The sequence below is a fragment of the Oreochromis niloticus genome, linkage group LG20 (assembly GCF_001858045.2).
Source record: "Oreochromis niloticus isolate F11D_XX linkage group LG20, O_niloticus_UMD_NMBU, whole genome shotgun sequence".
NCBI classification, from domain to species: Eukaryota; Metazoa; Chordata; class Actinopteri; order Cichliformes; family Cichlidae; genus Oreochromis; species Oreochromis niloticus.
In genome coordinates this window covers 9,626,848-9,652,807 of record NC_031984.2, presented here as the reverse complement: position 1 = coordinate 9,652,807, position 25,960 = coordinate 9,626,848, and the positions used below count along the sequence as shown (strand labels likewise).

General features: G+C 40.2%; 2 protein-coding genes across 4 annotated transcripts; both read right to left on the bottom strand.

The window, feature by feature from the left end:
* Positions 1-3,818: 3,818 nt before the first annotated feature.
* LOC112843270 (uncharacterized) lies at positions 3,819-6,605 on the bottom strand. 2 transcript variants are annotated; one of them, XM_025901605.1, is made up of 3 exons: positions 6,189-6,605; positions 5,433-5,475; positions 3,819-4,282 (listed from the first exon to the last, which is right to left on the bottom strand). In XM_025901605.1, the coding sequence occupies exons 1-3, from the start codon at positions 6,424-6,426 to the stop codon at positions 4,207-4,209; spliced, it is 357 nt and encodes a 118-aa protein (XP_025757390.1). In that variant the 5' UTR covers positions 6,427-6,605; the 3' UTR covers positions 3,819-4,206. The 2 variants fall into 2 exon arrangements, with proteins under 2 accessions (XP_025757390.1, XP_025757389.1); XM_025901604.1 differs by having other exon boundaries at positions 5,433-6,605.
* Positions 6,606-6,933: 328 nt separating this feature from the next.
* Positions 6,934-14,310, bottom strand: LOC102079888 (zinc finger protein 2). Of its 2 annotated transcripts, XM_019349778.2 has the most exons (5): positions 14,113-14,310; positions 11,260-11,697; positions 10,090-10,353; positions 7,589-9,041; positions 6,934-7,504 (listed from the first exon to the last, which is right to left on the bottom strand). In XM_019349778.2, the coding sequence occupies exons 2-4, from the start codon at positions 11,465-11,467 to the stop codon at positions 7,612-7,614; spliced, it is 1,902 nt and encodes a 633-aa protein (XP_019205323.1). In that variant the 5' UTR covers positions 11,468-11,697; positions 14,113-14,310; the 3' UTR covers positions 6,934-7,504; positions 7,589-7,611. The 2 variants fall into 2 exon arrangements, with proteins under 2 accessions (XP_019205323.1, XP_019205322.1); XM_019349777.2 differs by having other exon boundaries at positions 6,935-9,041.
* Between the last annotated feature and the right edge of the window lie 11,650 nt (positions 14,311-25,960).

The window sequence follows — 25,960 nt, the reverse complement described above, 5'->3', positions numbered from 1 at the left end:
ACCGTTAGGCTCACAGGTTTCAGGGTCTTAATCAAGGTGGGTGTGGCTGAGTTTACATGAATACAGGTGTGAATTCTTTGGGAGACGTGGGCATCGTGTCATCATTAAGCCCACATTAAGATGTCAGTGGGGGGTTGACCCAGTTTTTGCCTGAGCGTGTTGTTTCTGAAGTGCACAAAGATACTGACTGACTGGGAGGGCCTCATTTAGCACCTTTAATCCACACCTTGATTAACAGCCGTCGTCAACAGGTCGTCAAAAGCACCAAATTCCTTGGTGTCCAAGATGCATCACATGTTGAGTTTGATTCTTCTGAGCTTCTCCAACAAATCTGCTGCATGTTGCACAACAGTTATGTTACACCTATTGTAACAAACTAACCACGATTTAATTAATTAAATGGTCCTTTAGCGTGACTGTTGTTAAAATTCACTGGATTAATGTCAGAGTTCAGTGTTGATCCTGTGTAGTCAGGTAGTTGTTGTTCTGAAGTGGTGATCAAAAAGTTGTGGAAATGGATCCATATAAATGAAAAACATTATCGTCAGTGCTGATTTCAACATTTCAGTAACTATTCAATGAAAATTGACTGGATTAATCTCAGAGTTCAACACTGATTAAATAAAATGAAAGTTTTAAACTTTACAGGCTTTATTTTCTCACCCTCTCAATGAAAAATAAAACTTTTGGTTTAGCCCTAGCTGAAACCACATAATCCAAATTTGATGCCCTCATTGGTTAAGTCAGTTCAATTGAAGCTGATAGTTGACTGTTGATTAAAGATAGTTTCAGCTATTGTCTGTTATCTGTTTCAGTGGTATTGATTAACCTTGAAATGGTGATTGTTTGGTTTTAATTAACAAAGGATCATTAGCACTTGCCCAAACTGTGTTTATGTGAATAAAATAAATGACAACTAACAGCCAAAAACACAAAAATGAGCACTTTTATTGATTTCATCATGTTCTTGTTTCCATCAGTGGTTTATTCAACAAACTAGCTATAACAAGTTTATGATCTTACAATAAAGAAACTTAAGTCATTTTCCTCATCCTGTGCTTTTCTGGGTCAACTTCCTGTTTCATGTTTGACCCACTCACCTGTGTCACAGCAGTAGAACATTAAAATTTAAGCTTTTTAACTTTTTTAGCCAAAATTTTAACTCATCAGGCGAGGAAATAAACCTTCTGTAGCCTTAATTCAGGTTTTAACATGTTACAAACAAAGAAAAGATCCACAGACATGAATTGGGCCGAAACAAAAGAACAAGTCCTTCATGGGGCAGGATTGTCGGAGACCAGGAGGGGCTCATTTAATCCTTTTGATTCACACCTTGATTACCAGCTTAAAACCTGTGACCCTAAAAACAAAGACAAGCTCAACGACTCTCAGGACCACACCAACCCTAAAATTAAACAACAGTTTGTCCCATTTTTTCTAAAACATCTTTTGCTCCTGGAGTAAAATAAAACAAATACTATAAAGATTTGTTTCATGTGGTTTGAGCAACTTCCTGTATCTGTCCTTGTGGCAGCAGAGTTAGAGAAACTGTGCAGCAGATTAGTTTGAATTTCAAACACATTTTTTCTAAATGTTGAAAAAGCCTGAATATTTAAATACTGTTTAACTCTTCTTTGATCTTTTATTTCACAGTCTGACTTAGACTGCAGCTGCCATCTTGTTTTTAAAAAAATGGCTGCCATCCAGGAAAAATAAAATACATATATTTGTATTACATGAACATTGCCAAGTCATTTACTGGCTAATTACTTATATTTATCAATTACATTTAGTATGTTTGCACAACCCAAAAGAAAACCCTCAGAAAAACTTTAAGACCCATAAATAATGCATCTGTAGGACCTCTGAAAGGTAAAATCCTCTAGTGTCTCAAAAATGTTTTAACTTGCGGGTTTGACACAACCTGATCTGTGATCTGATGAATGTTAACATTCAGTTCAACCTTTCACGCAGTTACATTGTTACACGCGCAACTTAAGTTGGTGTCTTTGGTGTCAGTCCCAACTGTACAGTCATTGGTCCCAACCATTTCTAACAGGCGAGCTCATCCTTATAGAAAACCGTGTTGATTCTCCTGCAGCATCTTCTGATTTGTCTGAACTGTCACACTGTTTTAGAGAGAATCTTTTACCAAAATAAGTTTAAACAATACTCTGGCACCCCTGACAAAATGCTTCCTCTCTCTCACAGAATTTGTTGATTTTGGAGCCTTGAATTGGTTCAAAGAACTTGACTGTCTTACTCGCCACATATTGACAAAAAATCGTATAATTTATTTTAGTATTATTTTCGATATTACAATATTTCTGAGACTGTAATAGCTCGTTTTTAAGCCTCCCAGTTATCAGTATTGTGATTACACTATTGCTTTAATATTATTGAGACTACAGAGCACATTCATCCCTGACCTCCTCATATCCAGCTGAACAGGATTACTATATTCTGTGTAGATTTACACAGTCTTTCGTGGAACATTGCAATCCACTGTGTTGTGTAGAATTTTAACATATCTCCTGGATCATTACTAACTGTATGTTCGGTTTTACTTGTAGAGTTGTTGGTAAGACCAGACAAGGAGCTCAAACAATTTCATTTTATGGTAAATGGAGCTGCGCCAAAAGTGATATCACGGTGTACATGGTACGCCCTTAAATGCAGCAAGCTACTGCTCTTTTTAAAACAAGCTGAAAAACAATGAAAATAATGTCATAAACCTTTAAAAACAACTGTGTGGAAACGGTAAGAGTGTGCAGATCATCTGCACACTCTTCAAATATCAACCATTATATCAAATATCTTTCAAACGTGACTTAAAGATTTATTAAATGAAGCACGTCTATTAAAGTATAGTTACTACTTTTCAAAGGTGGTGGCTGTAAATGCTGCACTTGAAGCACAGTCCTTACCAGTTAGGGCATTTTAAAGATCTCGGGCTGAAATATTGAGGACACTTTTTTCAAACATGTTAAATGTGTCATTTATAGAAGAGAAATAACAGCTTTCAAAAGATTCAAAATCGATCTCAATTCTAAGAAAGCTACAAAAAGTTAGCTGGAACATGAACAGTGCAACAGATTTCACAGAAGCTGGAGAAAGAAATTTCATTGTGGTTGGAATCTGTTTTAATCAAGATTTTCATGGATTCATACACATTCTCCACTTCCTGGTATCAAACAACAAACATTTCACGGTGCTCAGAATGCCTTCATTCACATGCAACAATTTTGTCTTGTTCTTTTTTTAAACAAATATGCTTCAAATTCACATTTTGAATGATCACTTTCCCCCCCTGTAAACCTCTCTGATATAAAAAGCTTACATTTAGATATGATAAAAACAATTGAGTCACTGACTCAAAGCAAATAACTATAAAATATGATACAAAATAAGCAGCCCGAGCATCTTCAGGTCATGGTGTTGCTCACAGTCCCATCACAGAGGGAAGCACAGCAGCACCTGTGGATGGAAGGAGAGTGCATTCAGTCCACTCAGACGGACTATCTCGCATCCAAATCCGGGACTTTCCAGTTCAGCTGGAAGCCTTTGTCGTAGACTTCGTAGAGCACCTTCGCCACGTAATGATTCCCTCTTTCCTGATACAGCTCCAGGTACTTCCTGTAAAGCTTCAGGGCCGTGCATGAGTCCTCCGTGCTGTCGTGGGTTTCTGATCAGAAATGATTCTCCTTTCTTTCTCTCTCAGTCTCTCTTTCACAAGCTCTTCTGGAAGCCTTGCTGATTTCAAATAACCCTTATCTTCACCTTATACTCTCTTGTTCGTGAGCATGGAAGTGCCTTTGCCTGCCCTGCATTTATTGTTTGGTCTTTTTCATTTATCTTCCTAATTTATCTTCAGAAGTTTCACATTAAATATGAAAACTTCTGAAGATTTATTTTGTGTTCCACTTGGTTAAACCTGGTTTTGATCAGGTCTGCTGGTGGTATGGATTTACATATTCTTTTAGTAGAGTTGAAATGCCTGCTCAGCGAGAGAAAGGGAAGATGACATTTTTCTTGCAGACATGCTTGTGGCTCAAGAAAAAATGAGTATCTGTGTTACATCATTTAGACATATAATGCTTATGAAACTACACATTGTCAATTCAAGAGTGAAATTTGTGTTACACACTGAAGAGTGTTTTGTTGTTCTCATGGAGTGGTCACTTTTAATATGAAAGGTAAATGAAACTATGTGGAGAGCAGCATCTGATGAAGGCAGTAGATTCCATGTTGGTTGGTGGAGAGAGATCCTGAAAGACGTCCACTGTTAAAAATAAGCATAAGTGGAGAGACCTGAGAATGGTTTTCAACTAAAACTAGTCCACCTTCCAGAGGTCGTCTAACTTCCAGGATTATTAATGGTAAACCAAATCAACAGTCAAGTATCTCTTGTCATTAAGTGTATTTTAAATTAAATTCAGATTTCTGTTGGCTAAACAGCATATAGTACAATTCAGCACCTGGAAACACAACTCTGTGTTGATGTGGTTTGGTCTTTCTAAGTTTTAAGAGGCGCTGATCTTGATTATTAAAATAATGCAAGAAGCTCTTTTTAGATACTGTTTTATTATATAATTTAATTTATGGTTGATTTTCACATTTGCTTCATTTAAAATGTAAGTGATTCTCTTACTTCAGACATTATATCGGTAACAATACAGGTTGTTACCAATACAGGTTCCCCAAGCCTCCAAAACCTGTGGAGGCTTGGGGAACTTCTCTATAAGCAAAGAGTAGATATGGCAGCCATTGATCCCAGTCGTTACCACTGTCGTTGACCAACTTTCTGAGCATCTGTTTCAATGTCTGGTTAAAGCGTTCTGTCAGCCCATCAGTTTGAGGGTGGTATGGTGAAGTTCTCAGGCTCCGGATACCCAACAACTGATAAACTTGTTTTAACAAAGTAGACATGAAGTTAGTGCCTTGATCAGTTAGTATTTCTCGAGGAAACCCAACTCTTGCAAAGAACTGCACTAAACAAAATGCAATGGGCTTGGCCTTTATAGATTTTAAAGGGAACACCTCCGGATATTTTGTGGCATAATCTGTTACAACAAGCATGTAACGATTTCCTGCTTTGCTCCTCTCAACAGGCCCTACAATATCCATTCCAAGACGCTCAAAAGGAGTACCGATGACAGGGAGAGGTTGGAGTGGAGCTCTACGGGGGATTTTAGCAGATGTTATCTGACACTGTGGGCAACTTTTACAAAACTGAGCCACATCTTTGCTAAGACCGGGCCAGTAGAAATGATGTTTGATGCGAGCTGTGGTCTTGTGCTTACCAAGGTGGCCAGCCCAATGAATTGAATGTCCCAAGGTGAGAATGGCGTTTCTCACCTTCTGGGGAACCACCAACTGCAGCACAGACCCCTGCTGACGATAGAGAATGTCATTTTGCAAGATGTACTCACTGTTGAAAACCTGCTCCACTCCAGGTTCCTTTTCTTTGGCCTTCTGGAAAAGAGATATTAAAGATTGATCAGATTTTTGGAGTTGAGCGATTTCAGTTGGAATATTAAACCCTAAGGGTGACGATGTTGGCTCAGCGTCTGTTAGTGTCTCCACAAGTAAAAATTTGAATTTCTCCTGCCTTCTTTGTCTGCGGGTCTTCCGTGGCTTCACCACAGTTGTTTCAAACCCCTCATTAAAAAAAGGCAGGGCACTCAGGGTCTCAGAGTGGGTACTGACTTGCTTAGCCTGAGCTCTGGTAACGACTACATTGCACTCCTCACTCTGCTCAGACTCCAACAAATCAAAAAGCACAGGAAGGTCACGCCCTAACACAGCAGAGTAGGGCAAACTGTTCACAACACCCACATTCAGCAGATACATCTGGTCCTGAACTTTAATGTAGATGTCAGCTGTCGGATATCTTTTCTCATCTCCATGGACACAACAGATTGAAATTGTATCACTGGTGAGAACAATATTAGGTGGGGCAAAATCTGAGTGAATAAGAGACCGAGAACTGCCAGAGTCAAAAAGGGCATTGAGTAGAACGCCATTCACTTCAATCTGACTCATTTTGATGGATTTGTCACTCTCCTGCTCAGGATCAACATTAGAATGGGGGGCAAAGCACATTTGCACCATTTTAGCAGAATTTCTTGGGCACATAGGTTTCGTATGGCCCTCTAATCCACAAAGATAACAAATGAGCTTCTTACCGGAGGCCTTTGGTGGTCTAGTGGTAGACTGAGGGGTCTTACTGGTGCTTGTATTTGCTGAATCCAGATGGTTTTGCTGAGGTATCTTCCGGGTGTCCCTCGATGCCTTCCATGCATTATGGCTCCATGCTTGTCCCTTCTTTCTGGCAGCAACAAATACGTCAGCTAACCGAGCCGCTTCCATTGCTGAACCAGGGTTGTGTTCTCTGATCCAAACCTGAAGCTCAGGAGATAACATTCTGAGAAACTGCTCCAAGATTATAGTTTCACCAGTGTCATGAATAGTTTTACCCTTTGGCTGGATCCATTTCCCATAAAGCTCCTTCAGTCTCGCATATAGCTCACGAGGGCTTTCATCTGGTTGAACGTCCAGGGATATGTTTCAGGGTTAATGTCATATTTTGACAGAATAGCTGATTTCAAAAAGTTTGGGAACCACTGGTCTAATGAATCATCAATGTCCATGTGAACATAGACACCTCTAGCTTTACCAGTAAGCAAGGGTATCAAACGAACTGGAGCCTCAGTGACTCCTGAGGCTCCATTTCATGTTTCCTGTGTTAAAAACTCTACTTCTCAAAAACAGCAGTTAATATTTCCCAGCTGAATTGAACTCTAATCATTGACTAATTAAGGAATCACTGCAGCTACAAAGTATTTTTTGGATTTGAAAACTGATGGAAAAAACATATGTTATGCAATGTTCTAATTGTGTGAGCTGTATGATAGTCAAGAATACACTTAGTGCCTGGAAATATGCCCAGATTTCAAAAATATTTTATCTGCTCATTATAGCGCACACACTCATAACTGTCCTTGTGAGAAGCCCCTAGAAGGAAAAGAGCTATTGTGTGACAGTTTTAAGGCAAAAAAACGGTGGGACTGACAAAATGTACTGGGGACTTCCCTCTTCAAGCATGAAACTTTGTACTTAATACTTTTGCTCCCTTACAAGAATAAACACAATTCTTGACTGTTGCTCATTTTTGTTCATTTTTATTGTGGCAAAAACTCACTTGACCAAAGGATTAAATTATTAACCAGAAGATTTGGACTGGTTTTTGGTCCATTTGTACCATTATAGTGTATAAAGCAATACTAATGAACAGAGCTAAACAATGAACCAATAGAACAGGAGCATGAAGAACTCTAACTTTCATGAAATGTAAGATCAGAGTTTCCCTGAAACAATTAATAGAATAACGTAATAAACTGAAAAAACACACAGCAGTCCCACATTTTAAAGTATTTAAGTATTAACATTTTAAACAGTATGAATTCTCATGTGCTTCTTTAATTTGTTCCTCTCGAAAAATCTTTTCCCACAGGTGCTACAAGACTATGGTTTTTCACCTGTGTGAATTCTCGTGTGTCTTTTGAATGCTGATAAGGTTGCAAATCTTTTCCCACAGGTGCTACAAGACTATGGTTTTTCACCTGTGTGAATTCTCGTGTGTCTTTTGAATGCTGATGAGGTTGCAAATCTTTTCCCACAGGTGCTACAAGAATACGGTTTATAACCAGTGTGAATTCTCATGTGTGTTTTGAATGTTGATAATTGAGTAAAACTTTTCCCACAGGTGCTACAAGGATACGGCTTCTCACCTGTGTGAATTCTCATGTGTCTTTTGAACGCTGATGAGGTTGCAAATCTTTTCTCACAGGTGCTACAAGGATACGGCTTTTCACCTGTGTGAATTCTTGTGTGTTTTTTGAATGCTGATGAGGTTGCAAATCTTTTCCCACAGGTGCTACAAGAATACGGTTTATAACCAGTGTGAATTCTCATGTGTGTTTTGAATGTTGATAATTGAGTAAAACTTTTCCCACAGGTCCTACAAGAATATGGTTTTTCACCTGTGTGAATTCTCGTGTGTCTTTTGAATGTTGATAAGTCAGCAAATCTTTTCTCACAGGTGCTACAAGGATACGGCTTTTCACCTGTGTGAATTCTTGTGTGTTTTTTGAATGCTGATGAGGTTGCAAATCTTTTCTCACAGGTGCTACAAGGATACGGCTTTTCACCTGTGTGAATTCTTGTGTGTTTTTTGAATGCTGATGAGGTTGCAAATCTTTTCCCACAGGTGCTACAAGAATACGGTTTATAACCAGTGTGAATTCTCATGTGTGTTTTGAATGTTGATAATTGAGTAAAACTTTTCCCACGGGTCCTACAAGAATACGGCTTCTCACCTGTGTGAATTCTCGTGTGTCTTTTGACCTTTGATGAAGTAGCAAATGTTTTCCCACAAGTGTCACAAGAATATGGCTTCTCACCTTTGTGAATTCTCTTGTGTTTTTTGAATGTTAATAAGTCAGTAAATCGTTTCCCACAGCTGCTACAGGAATACTGCTTTTCACCTGTGTGAACTCTTAGATGTGTAATCATATTGTATTTATCCTGTAAAGTTTTTCCACACACCTCACATTGTACAGACTTGTTCTTTGTGTCCGTTCTACTTTTACTCGATGACACAGGAGGGTTGTCTACTCTCTGACTGTGACGTCTCTTATTCATCTCTGTATTTCTAGTAGTTCCTGAGTCCACATGCTGACTTTCTTCATTATCTTGGGTCTCTGCTTCAGGAGAGCTGTGAGAAAGGAGCTGCTCACTGTTTAGTTCTGGTTTACTGTAGGCACTTTCCCCATAAGCGGGTGTCACGATGAAGGTATCAGCCTCCTGCTTCAGTCCAAGCTGCTCCCCCTTCTGACTGCTGCAGAGTTCCTCTTGTTCCTCTTTAATCTGTGGATGCTCTGGTTTCTCCTGGTCCAGACTGGAATTCCTCTCCTGGTTAAAGATGTGCTGGTCTGTAAGAACCTCCTCTTCCTCAAAAGCATGCTGCTGTAGGACATCTGAATGCACAAAGGGGAAAAAATTATAGCAAAACAAACATTTGAGAAAATATTTACTGGTCTGAACCATTAGCGGATCTCTACATAGTGAGCCTGTTGCTCACATATACCACTGAAATTAAAGTGTACAAACATGACAAATTATTTGGGCACTGATGCAAATGTTTAGTTCTGACACTCTTATTAGCAAAGTTCAAAGCTCAGCTTCTTATGTCTGTGATATATGAAATAAATAGATGTTGTTGTTTTTTGTTAAATGAATGTGGATGTCTGAATTGGCTACAGTTACAAGAAGGCATGCTGGGGAAGAGCTCTCTTACACAGTAGTAAACGTTTTGGCTGTGCTTGAAATGCCATGAAAACACTCTTCTTGTCTAACAAATTTAACTTTAGAAACTCTGAATTTCATATTTTCCAAAACAGAATAGAAATATTTATTCATTTTACCCAGACCTGTAAACTGTTCAAATTGACCATTTCCATGCTGCAGAGGAAACATAATTCTTTAACTTAAACTGATAACAGAACAAAATGAAACTTGTGTTGTTGACTTTGTGTCTCTGTGTAGATTTTGTCTGACCAGTGAGTGGAAATTTGAAACTCAGATGTTTCACGCCTTTCATTCTGGTGAATTTTTACGCACTAATTTTCACCGTTTTGCACAAGTTAATGGTGGAAATGTGTTTAAGTAAAGAACAGAAAATCAGGCTGAAGAGATTCATTCATGTTGCTTATTACTTTTTGACCTTCAATTCTCGGACAGTTCACCAGTCTGTCGGAGGGTCAACACAGAAACACAGAAAACTATTCACACTCACATTCACACCTATGAGCAATTTAAAATCACCAACTAACCTAACCCGGCTGTCTGTATGTCTCTGGAGAGTGAACAAGGGGAGAACATGCAAACTCCACACAGAAAGGCCTGGCCACTTGGTAGAGTCAAACTCAGGACCTTGTTGCTGTGAGGCAACAGTGCTAACCACTGGTCCACTGTGCTGTCTGTGAGTTATATTCACTTTTATTAAATCAACACAGTTTTACATACCTATTCTGTGTAACTTTATCACAGGTTTCCAGATGGTCTCCAGCAGTCTGAGCTGCTTTTTATCAGTCCAGACAATAATGCCTTCAGCCTCCTGCTTCAGCCCAAGCTGCTCTCCCTTCTGACTGCTGCCGAGTTCCTCCTTTTCCTCTTTAATCTGTGGAGTCTCTGGGTCCTCTTGGTCCAGGCTGGAGTTCCTCTCCTGGTTACAGACCTGCTGCTCATCCAGATCCTCCTCTTCCTTACAGTCATGTTGTTTTGGGAGGTCTTGAGAAATAAAGAAACACAAGAACAGTAATCACTAATGTGTGATACAAAAACTATATATTTTTTATATTTAGTGATATAAAAACTAATATTTTTAAAAGCATGAATCAAAACCCAAGAAATGGTGATCAGCCTATCATATGACCCATCATGAGCCACACACACACACACACACACACACAGACACACACAAACAGCTCAGGGAAATAGTTGTGCACACTCACAGCAAGGATCCTCACTGTGAGCAAAGACACAAAGTTCACCAAACTAAAATGCAATGTGACCACCATGAAAACATCAGTGTGTAAAATCCTTTTTTAAATGAAGCTTCACTTCAACTTCAGAGAAGGCTGTTAACAACTTGATAAATGTGTATTCCGCTGACATCTAAATCTTTACTGCACAGTCTCAGTGTTTACAGATGATCTAAAACACTAATGCCTGATGTACTCAACATTGGAATCTGTTAGAGAAAAAAGTTTAATAAATAAATGAATTAAAATGTATTAAAACCTAACCTATCAGTGACCATCGACCTGCACCAGTTCAACATAGTCCATCACTGGACATTGAACTACAGCACTGATAAGTTCAATTTATTTATTTATATAGCGCCAAATCATAACAACAGTCGCCTCAAGGTGCTTTATATTGTACAGTAGATACAGAGAAAAAACCAACAATCATATGACCCTCTATGAGCGAGCACTTTGGCGACAGTGGGAAGGAAAAACTCCCTTTTAACAGGAAGAAACCTCCGGCAGAACCAGACTCAGGGAGGGGCGGGGCAATCTGCTGCGACCGGTTGGGGTGAGAGAAGGATACCCAGTTTAACATATTCTAGTAAAGCTAATCACACTGAAGAATCTGAACTTCAACAGCACATTGTTAAAAACATGTCCATACCTATGATGTGTGAGTTTCTATCAGGTTTCCGGTTGATATCCTGTCTGTGTAGACGGTTGATCTCCTCCTCATACTGGATGATGGTTTTTTGAACCTCTGAGAAGATTTCTTCACAAACAGCAGTTAGTCTCTCCTTGATGAACTCTCTCAGATACTGTACTGAACCCATTGCTGCTTGAACTGAGGCTGGGCGGATCGATACAAGCATCAATAGATGTGACACAGATGTTGATATTGGTATCAGATCCACACTAACTTGACGGGATCAATACTTTAGCTTCTGTCTCTTCTCTAGGTTCAGTCCAATTCATCAGCAGCAGCTGTGTCTGCACACACGCTGCTCCTCTACCACAGTAGTGCTGTCCTCCTCCCTTCTTCTTTGGGGCTTGATGGCGTTTGACACATCAGCTTACAGATGCATTTATCCCACCTTCTGGACTGGAGTGTGGACAGGAGAATAGCAGGGAAGACAAGTATAATTATATTCTTTCATCAGTCTTATAATTCAATAGTACAATTTTCCATTTACGCCTAGATTTCTGGATTTAATGTTTTCCATAACACGTTGTATGCCTGTATTAAAGAAGACAGCTTTCATCATTTCCATATTTGTTTGAGCTTTCCTGATTTCTGATTCCAAACATAATAAACTATCCATCATCCCTTTCTTTATGAAACCCATTCTGATCCCCAGAGAAGAGACTGTTAGTATCTAAAAATCAGGTTAATCTGTTTTCTTTTAGAAGTTGAGAAAGAAATTAATAGATTACCCACAAACTGAACATGGGCAAGATTTACTACAGTAGTTGAAAAATCCACTGGAAAAGGCACACATGAGATTATAGGTTTCACCTCTCGTTAGCTCTTTCCCTCTGTGCTCTGTTAGTGCGCAGGCTCACACAGCACTCACCCTCCCCCAAGCTAAACATCCAATCACTCTTAGTATGCAAATGACCCTGCGTCAGGTTTCTCATTAGGCAGGGCTTTAGGGGTTATTTATTTGAATTATGCTATCCAATTAAGACAAAATTTTATGTTGTTGGTTGTAAAGATCTTGATGGATAATTTTTTATTCTAGTTTTCAGTTTTATTTTTCAAGCTTTGCTGAATTTACTTTTTTTTTTTTTTTTTAATAACTTGGTGTTAAGGCCCCTGGCCTCGGAGGAAGTGGCTGGCCATCCTGTAAAGAAATCCAAGCGTGCCAGGACTCACAGATGATTGGCTGGCTGGAGACTCGTGCCCACCCACCTGCATGTAGATTTTAATGTGCCAGTCCTCATAGACCATTGATTGCTTGGGGATTTGTGGTACTCCAGGGACCAATGAAGCGACTAACTGTGTTCACTGTGGTCAAAGGAGTTTGCAAAGAAAAGCGTCTGGACTTCTTTAAGTTGCTTGAAGACGTTTCACCTCTAATCCGAGAAGCTTCTTCAGTTCTAAAGTCAAATGGCCGAGAGTCCCAGATTTAAACCCAGTGGGAGTATCCCCCCAAGGAGGGACAAAGGACCCCCTGGTGATCCTCTAATCACATGAGCCAAGGTGTGAAAACGGGTGTGGGACCTAATCAGCCAGGGTTTCGGGTGAGCTCATTGTGAAACCTGGCCCCACCTTGTCATGTGAATTCCTGAGGTCAGATGGCCCAGGATGTGAGTGGGCGTTAAGGTGTCTGGGGAGGGAACTCAAAACTGGATTATAGATGGCAGACAGTTGGTGTCGTAAACCACCGCCTCTGTTCAAAGATGGTCGCTCACAGTGGACATAGATGGCCTCTTTCACTCCTCTTTCAAACCATGGTGGCACGTCTTCAAGCAACTTAAAGAAGTCCAGACGCTTTTCTTTGCAAACTCCTTTGACTACGATGACCTGGATGACTGAGAACCTTCACAGACGTGTTCACTGTGGCAACAGAAGCCTGAGGATCCTTCACTCAGGGGGGAGACTATGTTTTTGGACTGAGCGTGCAGGTGGTCCCTCTTGCCTCTGTCTTTGACCCCGCCTTGCCTAACTCAGGTTAAGCGTTGGAATTCTGCCTGAGTAGCCTTGAGATGTGTTTCTGCCTGAGTGGCTAGTTTTCATTTGTATTTGAACGTGTGAGAGTTGTTTGTGTTGTTTAATTGCCTAGTGATTCGCTGTAAGCTACACTAATGGTTTTCAGTTCTGTGTGTTTGTAATAAACCCTTTTCTTATATTGACCTCCCTTGTGATGGGCTCGTTTATGTTACCTCCCATGACCCCAAGCCGGGTCGTAACACTTGGCCTACCCTTATTAGTTTTGTTAATATTGGCATTGTGTTAATGTCATATTTGATATAAGCTACTCTGCATTTATTAGTAGATGATTAGCAGATGTAACTGCAGCCCAGCCCATTGTTGTTCTGCTAACTGAAGTTTGGTCCTTTTACAGCATCCTGCCATGTGATTACATTTGTCCCTAACCATCGGGAACCCTCACGTTAACTTTTATCAAGTGGAAAACAGTTAGCATTCATCTTCCAGCTTCACTGTGTTTATATTATGCTAACCATAGCTGTGCAGCTAGCCACCATGTAGTACATCATTATATACCAGCTAGCCCAACTTCAGTAACCCTACAAACATCACTGCTATTTAGTTTTCTCTCTTAATTTATGTTGCAAGTGATAGCAGAGCTGTGTGTTTTAATTTTTCCAGAAATCCCTCAGTCAGGGTTTGCGTGCCTCAGTGACCCTAAGAGCTACACCAGCATAAGCTTAGCCTTCAGTTAGACCACCCAAGTTGGGTTGGACCAACTGAAGGTAGTTGGACCAACTACCTTCAGTTAATCTCCCTACATGCTTATTTATTGGTGTTGTTGATGAATCTGGTTCCACTCACCAAACGACGGCCATTCTGGATTTTATGATCACTTGAAATCCCTCCTCCCGTTATCTTATTTCACCTCTACATCATCTCTCCCGCCATCTACTTCTGTTCTCCTTTCACTTCCGTCACATCACTTTCCCGCCTGCTGTCCAGTCACAGCCTAACCGGCCAACCGCGCCCCTCCCCCTCCACTCCTGCTCTGCTGTGAGTTGCTGTTGTGTGGCCAAGTGACTAAACAGACGCCTTTGTTTGTTTGTTTTTGGTTTCCAAAACTTATAGAGACAGTGTAAACAGGTCCGTACAACAAATCTGCGACATTACCCACAAACTGAAAGGTTAAGAAATACACTTTATTAACCTTGTTATTGATACAGTATTTATTACAGGTGCTCCATAAATTCTCCTGCTGTATATCATTAAGCAGGGCTGCCCTTTGTCACCGATTCTGTTCGTAATTATTTTTATGGACAGAATTTCTAGGCGTAGCCAAGTGGCGGAAGACTTTCACTTGGTTGGTCTCAAAATCTCATCTTTTCGCTGTTGATGTGGTTCTTTGGCTTCATCGGGTGATGGCCTCCGGTCGCACTGGAACGGTTCGCAGCCGAGTGTGAAGCGGTTGGAATGAGAATCAGCACCTCCAAATCTGAGGCCATGATCCTCAACAGGTGTTGTGCCAAAAAAGTGATCGTCTGCCAGAAAGTGATTGCCGTGAGCGCGCGCAGCTGCTTATAAAGCTGCAGCGCCCAGATTACGTACGTTGACAGCTACTTCCGTGCGACTGATCATGAAAAAAAAAAAAAAAAAAAAAAAATTTATGCATATGTTATTAGACACAGGTATGCAGTTATGAAACTTTAACCTCCTAGGACCTGGCGTCCACATATGTGGACATCACATCTTGGGTTATTTAGACCAAAATACTTAATTTTGCTCTACAAGGGCCTGATATCCACTTACGAGGACATTACTGCTACTGTTCTATCGAAATTTTAAACAAATATCCTCATATGTGGCTCTAATTTTTCTTAGAAACAAAAATCTGGTAAAAAATAAATAAATAAATAAATAAATTGGTAATTCTTTGTTTTTGCATTCATCAGGTCCCATTATGCCCAAATATCAAAGAGAAATTAAAAATGCATGCCGTGGAAGAGTTCGGGTCTTAGGAGGTTAAAGTTTCTTCTAACATAATTATGACGCTTGTCAGAAGTTTGCTTTCAGTGTGTAGCGCAGTTACGAATAACTACACGCATGGAATAATTAATGCCTACAGGTTTAGTATATCTACTCTCGTTTTTTATATTTGTTTTAGTATTTTATATTTCATATGCATTCATTTTGTTTTCTTTGTTCTTTTTAAACATACTTTAAGAAGTTTGTAAGAATAAATCATTCCCATTGCCATACACGACTGCGGTCAAGTGAGCCCTCACTTGCGAAGTCACAGTCAAGCTAGCCGCCCCGCCAGCCGCACCTAAAACTCTTACGCGTATTACGGTATGGATGCCGACTGGCTTAGAAACGCAGTCTTTTGTGTCCTGACACTATTTAACTTCACAATCCACTCCGTTTTGGTTCATCTCCACTTTTCCCCTTGTGATCCGCAGCCAAGATTACTGTACGAATCAGAGAAAATTAACAATAACATTTGCCCAATATACAGTACTGTACTTTTAATATCTTCATCTTTGACCTAAGATTACATATAAACTGTAAGAGGTGCCGCAGATATTTCACTGGATTCTGACTCTAGGCCATCTCCACTCTTCACCCTGTCATCCACAGACAAATTTACTGTACGGTTTTTGAGAAAATTGATATTAAACTTTGCACAATTTACTCTACTGTACTCTACATATTCTCATCTTTGACCTCAGATTACAGGAATACTGTAAAAGGTGCCGCAGATATCTCACTGGATTCTGACTCTAGGCAACCCCCACTCTTCACCCTGTGATCCACAGACAAATTTACTGTACAGTTTTTGAGAAAATTGATATTAAACTTTGCATATGTTACTCTATTGTACTCTATACATTCTCATCTTTGACCTCAGATTACAGGAAAACTGTATGAGGTGCCGCAGATATCTCACTGGATTCTGACTCTAGGCAACCCCCACTCTTCACCCTGTGATCCACAGACAAATTTACTGTACGGTTTTTGAGATTGCTGTGTTAACAGAGTATGACAGAGGCTAAGAAAATATACGGCCTACAATAATATCAAATTTAAACAACAAATTAAAAAATTTCCACATTTGCTGTCATTGTCATGTGTTCAGTAGAGCATTAATTAGTCATAAAAAAAACCATATCTTTGAAATATCATCAGTAAAAGAAATACTCTCACTATGTAAAACATGTTAGCAAATTCAGTTAATAAATACTGTATCAAATCTATACAGATGTTTAAAGGCATAATGCAAAGCATGTTTGTTTCTTATGGCTCACAAATGTGTTTGCCTTTAACATAATTTACATTTCATTTGTACAGTTTCACAGACGAAACAATAAAATAAGTTTCCTGAACTGTTCTTCATGGCCAAGATTTTGAATCCTTTTGAGGGTGATGCATTATCCATGAAGGTGGGCAATTTGTTCATTGATCTCTGACCCTCGCTGACTCTGACGCCTCCTAATTCTGCTTCCAGCCTTGATGATTAATTTGTTCTTCCTTTTGGCATCCCTGTCACTGATGCTGTCACCAGTTGTCCACCAGTCTAATCTGCAATTCCGGTGAACCCAGAATTACCTGTATCTTTGTAATGTTTCCAAAATATACACTATATGTTGATGGGCATTGTCCCACTTTTTTTCCTTTACAAGTAATAATCTCTATGGTTTTAATGACAATTCATATACAGATTGTGGAGGACTTTTTATTCAACACTAAAAATAGTTCCTCATCAGCAGACTGTAGTACAATTTCAGCCTACCGTTAAAAAACCCATCCAATGCAGCGTTATCAGAGAAATTATGCAATGATATGTTTGTATGTACTATTTATCATTTATCATGATTCCTGCTCTGATGATTACTTTCTTCTCCTTCTGTAATTTTAATAGATAAAGGATGTTGAACATTAAGCTCCAAACAGGATGAATGAGGAAGACCACAGAGGAGAATCATGGATGTAGTGAAAGAATACATGCAGATGGTTTTTTTCATGGTCGAGGAGCAACTTCTGATACTATCTTAACTAGGTTTACTAAACCTGCGCAAATTTGCGTAACTTCCCTAAACCCAACACCCCCTAGAATTACTGGGTTTTTTTATTTTCTGGTGCAAGTCCTGAGGTGTTAAGCACCCCTGCTGAGATTTTCACAGGTATGTCAGCTCGTTTCTCCTCCAGCTTTTGTTGTGCAAACCACCCATTATCCTCGAGGCCTGGCACATTTGCATTTGCTCACTCAGAGTTGCTCAGATCCAAGGCAGGCCAAACCTCTGTGTTACAACTTTCCGAAATGCCTGCCGTGCAGACCTGCAAATATAAAAGACACACATTCACACCTTCCTTTACTCTTAGCCCAGATCTTCCATTGTTCCATTGTCACTGTGGATATGAGGGAGTGGCATTGCTTGACTACAGCACAGTGCTGTGCATAAAAGCAGACTGATCCAGGCGGGAGAATCATTTCTTGTTTGCATTTCTGAGAACACTTCAGGAAATGGACGAAGCGGATTCTGATGGAGGAGAGGTTTCAATTGTCCAGCAGGCCACTGATGCCTCCTCAGAAGAAGCTGAAAAGGAGACGGAACAAGAACCCAACATGCCTCCACGGAAGAGGCCCCGTGGTACTGGGAAGCCCAGCCAGAGCCACATGGCAAAAGACGGCACTGTGTGGGTTGAGGAGGACATTGGAATGCCCAGTGCAGTAGCAAATCGCTCGTGCTTCACTGCGCAAGCTGGACCCACAGAGTCTGCTAAGGTTTGTCACTGCCATCGTAGATATGATATTTATATAAACCCATTTAGAGTGAGGTTGATAAACTAAATTTACCATTTTCTATTTCTTTATCTTCCGACAGCGTAAGATTACAAGTGTGCTCCAAAGCTTCCTTTGCCTGTTAGACGTGGGAATGCTGCAGACCATCAGAGAGTGCACGGTACATCAAGCCCGCAGAACAGAGCCGGACCGGAGTAATTCTAGTGTTAAACAATGCCTTTTATTAAAACATAAGCATTTAAATGGAGTAATTGTATTTGAATTAGTTAAATATGAGTGGGCAACTCAGACCATGACAAGACTGCATTTGCTCTAAGAAATTAATAAAAAAAATTTAGACATATTGTTGTCATTATTTTTAATCTTCAATTTTATGTTTTTTCTTTAAGATAGTATCAGAAGTTGCTCCTCGACCATGAAAAAAACCATCTGCATGTATTCTTTCACTACATCCATGATTCTCCTCTGTGGTCTTCCTCATTCATCCTGTTTGGAGCTTAATGTTCAACATCCTTTATCTACTAAAATTACAGAAGGAGAAGAAAGTAATCATCAGAGCAGGAATCATGATAAATGATAAATAGTACATACAAACATATCATTGCATAATTTCTCTGATAACGCTGCATTGGATGGGTTTTTTAATGGTAGGCTGAAATTGTACTACAGTCTGCTGATGAGGAACTATTTTTAGTGTTGAATAAAAAGTCCTCCACAATCTGTATATGAATTGTCATTAAAACCATAGAGATTATTACTTGTAAAGGAAAAAAAGTGGGACAATGCCCATCAACATATAGTGTATATTTTGGAAACATTACAAAGATACAGGTAATTCTGGGTTCACCGGAATTGCAGATTAGACTGGTGGACAACTGGTGACAGCATCAGTGACAGGGATGCCAAAAGGAAGAACAAATTAATCATCAAGGCTGGAAGCAGAATTAGGAGGCGTCAGAGTCAGCGAGGGTCAGAGATCAATGAACAAATTGCCCACCTTCATGGATAATGCATCACCCTCAAAAGGATTCAAAATCTTGGCCATGAAGAACAGTTCAGGAAACTTATTTTATTGTTTCGTCTGTGAAACTGTACAAATGAAATGTAAATTATGTTAAAGGCAAACACATTTGTGAGCCATAAGAAACAAACATGCTTTGCATTATGCCTTTAAACATCTGTATAGATTTGATACAGTATTTATTAACTGAATTTGCTAACATGTCTTACATAGTGAGAGTATTTCTTTTACTGATGATATTTCAAAGATATGGCTTTTTTTATGACTAATTAATGCTCTACTGAACACATGACAATGACAGCAAATGTGGAAATTTTTTAATTTGTTGTTTAAATTTGATATTATTGTAGGCCGTATATTTTCTTAGCCTCTGTCATACTCTGTTAACACAGCAATCTCAAAAACCGTACAGTAAATTTGTCTGTGGATCACAGGGTGAAGAGTGGGGGTTGCCTAGAGTCAGAATCCAGTGAGATATCTGTGTCACCTCTTACAGTTTATATGTAATCTGATGTCAAAGATGAAGATATTAAAAGTACAGTACTGTATATTGGGCAAATGTTATTGTTAATTTTCTCTGAATCGTACAGTAATCTTGGCTGTGGATCATGGGGTGATAAGTGGAGATGAACCGAAACTGGGAGTGGATATTGAAGTAAAATAGTGTCAGGACACAAAAGACTGCGTTTCTAAGCCGGTCTTCATCCGTACCGTAATATGCGTAAGAGTAGTGCAACCACATTTTAGGTGCGGCTGGCGGGGCGGCTAGCTTGACTGTGACTTCGTAAGTGAGGGCTCACTTGACCGCGGTACACACGGTAGGTAACTCTAAAGGTGGTGGAAATTACATAATGGCTGGCTCGAGTACATAATGTCGAAAGTACAGTGAAGTGGAAGGACAGTGGCACAGGAAGGGCGACAGTACAGAGTGACCTCAAAGTGATAGTGCAGTAATGCGCCGAAAAGGATGCCAGCTGCCGTTATGCACCGAAGAAGAAGGGGGAGAAAAAAACACCCGAGTTGGTATGAAGGAGCAAAAATGTCGCGATTAAGAAATACTTTTTCTTATTCTAAATCGAAAGAAAACATGTCCAAAAAAACTCAAAGACAGAGAAAACTTTCCGGAAGCTAGAAGGATAAAATGGCCTGGGTGTAGGACCAAGTTCGTCTAGAGCAGGGGTCGGCAACCTGCGGCTCCGGAGCCGCATGCGGCTCTTTAGTCCTTAAAGTGCGGCTCCGCCTGGTTTGGGAAAATAAATTAGAAGTATTTAGCTGAAGCGTATTTTATTTCTGTTAGTTCTTTTTAACTCGTAGTTCTAAATTGGAAGATTATTGTGATATTAAAATATAAAAATAAAATTATATTCTATTATTTTTTCATCGCTCAAAATAAGAGTCACACTCGCGGAAGCCGGTATACCCGCCGAAACGCCGTGCATTTATCGAGACTTTCAACCCCAGGTAGGCCAATTATGGATCTTCGGATCCACATTATGTCAGCAGCTGTTCTCCACCGTGAACTATGTTAAAGACAAACACCGCTCACGCCTCACAGATCACAGCTTACAGTCCTGCGTAAACTGACTTCGTACAGCCCCGATTTGCGGACTCTGTGCGCAGAGGTTCAGGAGCAGAAGTCCCATTGTAAACACATCACGGCAGACCCGACGATGTTTCCATGAGCATGCTTTTGAGCATCTCTTTATTGAGCACTTTTCACACACGGTTGCTGTACGCATACAGCCGGCTGTAGCTTTTCAGCTCACAGCCCGACACACACCACCAACAGCACAGCACAGATAGCGCAGACGTAAAGGCAGCGAGGCGTGATTGCGGGTGTCGCTCAGGTGCGTCCGCCTCCCCTGCAGCGGCGCTGCAAACCACGCCCCGCCACACGCATTAACCAGGTAAAATACATATTTAGGCAGAATTTTGCAAATATCTATTTTTCATTTTTCAGCAGCATAGTGCTTTTTTCCAATTATTTTTTAAGAGTCAGGTCAAGGCTCCAACAGCCCAAAGGAGATATAAGGGTGGCGGCTGATAACAGTTTTTGTTTGCTACATGGATCGTTTTAGTTCAGCTGGGTGTCTTTGCTTTTGTTATATTTCTTTAAGAGTTCAAAATGTGTTGATTACATAAATTTAATTTAATTTTCTCTGTAGCACTTCATGGATTTCATAAGCAACACACCTTAGTTGTTCACACAAAGCATAAAGATAAAAAACAATATATACAGTGTTATCTTCATTTTAGATGTCAAAAAGTATTTGCGGCTCCCAGTGTTTCCTTTTGCGTGGAAACCGGGTCCAAATGGCTCTTTGGGTGTAAAAGGTTGCAGACCCCTGGTCTAGAGCCTCTAAAGAAGGGTAATTCACTTTGTATTTAAATAATAAAAAAAAATGGCAACTTTGCTACAGCTAAGTTTAATTTTTGTGTTAATTATTTTTTTAATTATATTATAATTTAAAATTATTATTGTTTTTGATTGTCAAAAAGACTTTTGAATTATCAGTTGGTTTCTTTTTACTCAGTTAAGCACCAGCTGCCGTTAAGCACCGAAGAAGAAGGGGGAAAAAACACCCGAGTTGGTATGAAGGAGCAACACTTTTGTTCAAACACAAACACTGCAAGAAATCTACAATGAGGGGAAAAGTTTGACAGGAAGGACCTAACGCTAGTAGACTTACTATATCTTGGACTTCTACTACGCATGGCTATACGGCTACAGATATTTTGCTATGTATAACGTTAGTGTTTCTGAAAATCCTAAAAGAAATCTATTTATTAACAAAGTAAACTAAAAATAGACTTTATTATATTTTATAGTTTTAAAATTGGGTAACAACTGACTTGAACATGATATGAAAAAATGTGTTTTCAACATGGGAACACTGGGAACATTGATTGCTTTAATAATCTGAAAGTTATCTATATTTTTATTTTCGTACTTTCCATTTGTATTTAGATGGGGCGATGCATGGCAGATTCTCTGATGTTTCTCTGTTTCTACCTGTACTGATGCTTGCATGACTAAAACTAGCCAAGCAGCATTAAATATGTGAAGCAAGGCAGAAGGATATACTCATAAAATGAACAGAATCATGAGAATATAACACCGCAAATGTAACAAAAATATGTCAATATTAACTGGTATGTTATTTAAAATCTATATGAAACAAGTACACATCAATTTTTTCAAATTTTTTTATTTATTATTTTTCTCAATTGTCCAAATTAGTCTATGGTTTGCCTTAGTGTCCCAGAAATCATATTTATATACAACTAAATATGAGTCGCAAATATGCCAGTGAACTTTTCAGCGGTTCGTTTTTAAAAAGCCCCCAAATCCTCAATGAGCAAGCACTTAGCGACAGTGGGGAGGAAAAATTCCCTTTTAATAGGGAGAAACCTCCGACAGAACCAGGCTCAGGAAGGGGTGACCATCTGTCGCGACCGAGTGGGGTTAAAATGTTCACTGAAAATTTAGTTGTCTATAAATATTATTTTTAAAGCATGATGTTGAGGCCATTTAGGTGAAAAGCCAGTTCCGCAGGAGACGGCCTCCTCCTCTTCAGTGAAATCCTGCAGCACCAAGATCAATATCCATTAATCAGCATTGATTTTATCTGTCTGTGAGACAGCAAATTATCATACTGCTGCAGCAGGTTTGACTTTTCTTTGCAATGCTGCGGCTTCAAAAACAATCAAATCCAGCCAATCAGGAGAAACATTTCTTAAGAGGGGAGGGGCTTGATTCAGTGCACAGGATTGTTTTGAACTGTGAATCATGCAGAGCAGTAGGGACAAAACACCAGAGCTGAATATGATGAGCTCAAAGGTCATGTGACACATGATGTCCCTCCTGATGTCGGCGTCTCTTCTTGCTGCTGGTTTATAATTCTAGTTGAAATAAAATGGCATTGACTGTGGCACACATCTGTAGACACATCTGGCCTTACCTGATGAGATCAACTAGGTCTGACTAGGTGTCAGGTGTGTGTGCACAGAGAGCTAACAGCGGCGGTTTCCAGAGTCTCCAGATGCTAAAGGTCAGTCATGAGGCGACGATGGCGAAGGTGGATGAGCTGTCGGCTCATCTGAAAGACGAGCGGCTGAAGAGTTTGGAGCTGGAGAAGCAGCTGCAGAGTGCCAGCATCTTCAGGATGAGGATGGAGCAGGTGAGCCGGCAGACGCACCCGAGTCCGCTGTCAGGGTGTTTTGCTGTACAGGTGTGGGTGTTTCACCTGTCTGTGTGTGCGTTCAGCTGCAGGAGAGGATCGGTGAGCTGGAGCAGGAGAGAGACCTGCTGAAGGACAGCAATGAGAAGCCTCCTTCAACATCAGGGGCCAAACAACAGCCGGACGGCAAGCAGATGCTGACGGACGAGGAAGCCCCCCGTCATCCTGCCGAATCTCAGATCAGATCGTCCAGATGATCCAAAAATAAACCATTACTGTGAACAATTCCCATAATTCCCAGATGAACCTGTTTCTCCCGAAGGCTGTGACTTTCCTGTGCCTTCACCAGATGTTTAGCGGTAAATCTGTCCAGGTGTGCTCCTCCCTCACCTCTCTGAATGTTTCCCCCTTCAGGCCCAAACCAAGACCGAAGACTCAGGTGAAAAAGAAAATCATGTTTGTAGAAGGGACCGCTGCCAACCAACAGGTGAGAGGCACTGCCTCTCCCAGGTGATCAGAGAGGGAGGAGTTTACCTGCAGCTCAGCAGGTGCATTCAAGGCTCAGGTGGAGTTTTTGATAAAACAACACATTAAATTTGATGTTCTTCTGCTTTATCTTTCTTCAGCTAGATGCTTCGAGCTCAGCGGCACAGGGGGCGGAGACTCTACCTGCAGCACCTGTACAGGTAACCTGATTAAAGCACACACACACAGACAGAAACAACCCCGATAGAAACCATTACATCAAATGTTTCCACCAATGTTCCCTCTGATTTTTCATGTGTCTGAGCGAACACACAAACTCCCTGAGCGGTCCCTTGGACCACTGTGAGCGACATCAGACGTGTGCACTGTGGTCACGCCAGCATCTAATCCATCCAAGTTACATGGTTCATTAAAATAATCAAATTACAGCATTTACATTTATGTTAGACTACTTTTAATTAACTGCTTTAGCCCACTTACAATGAAAATTTAAAAAATCTTGTTCATGACCTGTGTAGTATGTTAACACTATTGGAAGTAAAAATAACTTGAACTCCAATTTTGAAAAACACAACTTTCTTTCTTTTTCTTTTTTTTTCATAAAGCTCTGACTTGTATAATGAGTATAAGTCTGTGATCTGGGAGAGTCCTGTAACTCTCTGTCTGTAAAATACAGTATATAATGACCAATGTTGGGCAATTAATTATATAGTTACTACTTCAAAAAAGTAACTCAGTTTGGCAAACAACAAAGTTTTTTGCAGCTATTTTTTTTTTTTAATGCAGCCAAGGCGTTTTTTTAAATAAACATTTCAAACTATTTACAGAACAATCAGCTGTTCTGCATCAAATCTGATGCCACACAAATTATTTGTGCCACTCCAAGAAATAATTTCTGTCCACTATGAGATAAAGGAGAACAACAGCCTGATACCTGCAGGCCTGACAACAGGAGATGTATCACTCCTGTAACACCTGTAACATTCAGCAGCCGCCTCATTGTTCTGACACACAACAAAACTATTGACTACACCACACACTAACTACACACTAACTACACAAGATTTGCGCTAAACGTCTCAAATCTCTCACATCTCAGAACACCGCCGTCACTCCTAAAACTCCCCCCCCCCCCCCCGTTTCTTAACAACTAGATGCCACGTTGCCATATCATTTTTTGATTGGTCGACACGGTACTTTTTTCGACCAATAGGAAAGGGTGGGGGGGGTTTTGGTTTTGTTTTTGCTCACAGGTGGAGAGTGCTTTCGAGCGTTTTCCTTATAAAACGCCGTTTTTACCGTTTCTTCCCGCAGTAAATATAAACAACGATAGTATTCAGGAAGAAAACCAAACATTGCATATATTTTTATCATAACTCTGGTTTTACGTGGCCTATCAACACAATTTAAAAACTGGTATAAAGTCCACACTTTTTCCGTCAAGTGTCCTGCTCACATCTCCAATGGTTGTACACATTGTCATTAATGTGGCTTCACTGCACATCAGCCACGCCGCTTTGCTAGCTGAAACACCGGTGTCGGCACATAAGGACGCTGTCATAGCCTGTCAGCGACGTTGATTGGCTGCGTATATACGAATGTGAATGGCATTATTGGCTGGACTATAGGATAAGGTGGCATCGTTCTAATCCCATACAGGAGCAGCCAGTCACTCACTGACTAACACTGCAAAACAGAATTGTTAAAGTTTTAATTTTAGTTTCAATTCAGGTTAGATTTTTTTTGTGCACACCGCAGATTTTCTGTGCGCAGAGACCGTGCCAGCAGTGCGCAATTGCGCACGTGCGCAGCTTAACATTGTGTAGCACCCTCAAGGGTTGACGTAGGCACGATGTAGAGTTGTAAAACAGGGTTTATTCTGGTCTTGACAACCCGTGAGAAGTGCTCACGGAAGAAAACGATTTTTTTTTTTTTTTTTAAAAACCCATTTTTGTAGTTTGTGTCAATCAATCAAAAGTCATTAATCACAGGGAATAAAACATTTAAAATACACAAGCCTCGTGAGCTGACATCCGGGGGGGCTAAATAGTCCTTTATGGCCTTAATATCTTCTTCTCTATCTTATTTCTCACTTATTTCTTGTCTTTATCTAACTTTGAACATTACTGCTAACCGAAAGCTGCAGCATGCAGACACCATGTGCGCTAGCAAAAGAGTGGCTGGGTGTAGCCACCCCCAAAGTGCAAACAACTGTACCCTCCA

Coding starts and splice junctions, on each gene's coding strand:
- LOC112843270 (XM_025901604.1), bottom strand. CDS start 6,426: ATGTTATCTCCTGAGCTTCAGGTTTGGATCAGAGAACACAACCCTGGT. Junction 4,283..5,432: donor AGTGGAGCAGGTTTTCAACA/GTGAGTACATCT, acceptor TATTTTTAACAG/TGGACGTCTTTCAGGATCTC.
- LOC102079888 (XM_019349778.2), bottom strand. CDS start 11,467: ATGCTTGTATCGATCCGCCCAGCCTCAGTTCAAGCAGCAATGGGTTCA. Junction 10,354..11,259: donor TAGAAACTCACACATCATAG/GTATGGACATGT, acceptor TTATTTCTCAAG/ACCTCCCAAAACAACATGAC. Junction 9,042..10,089: donor GATAAAGTTACACAGAATAG/GTATGTAAAACT, acceptor TTGTGCATTCAG/ATGTCCTACAGCAGCATGCT.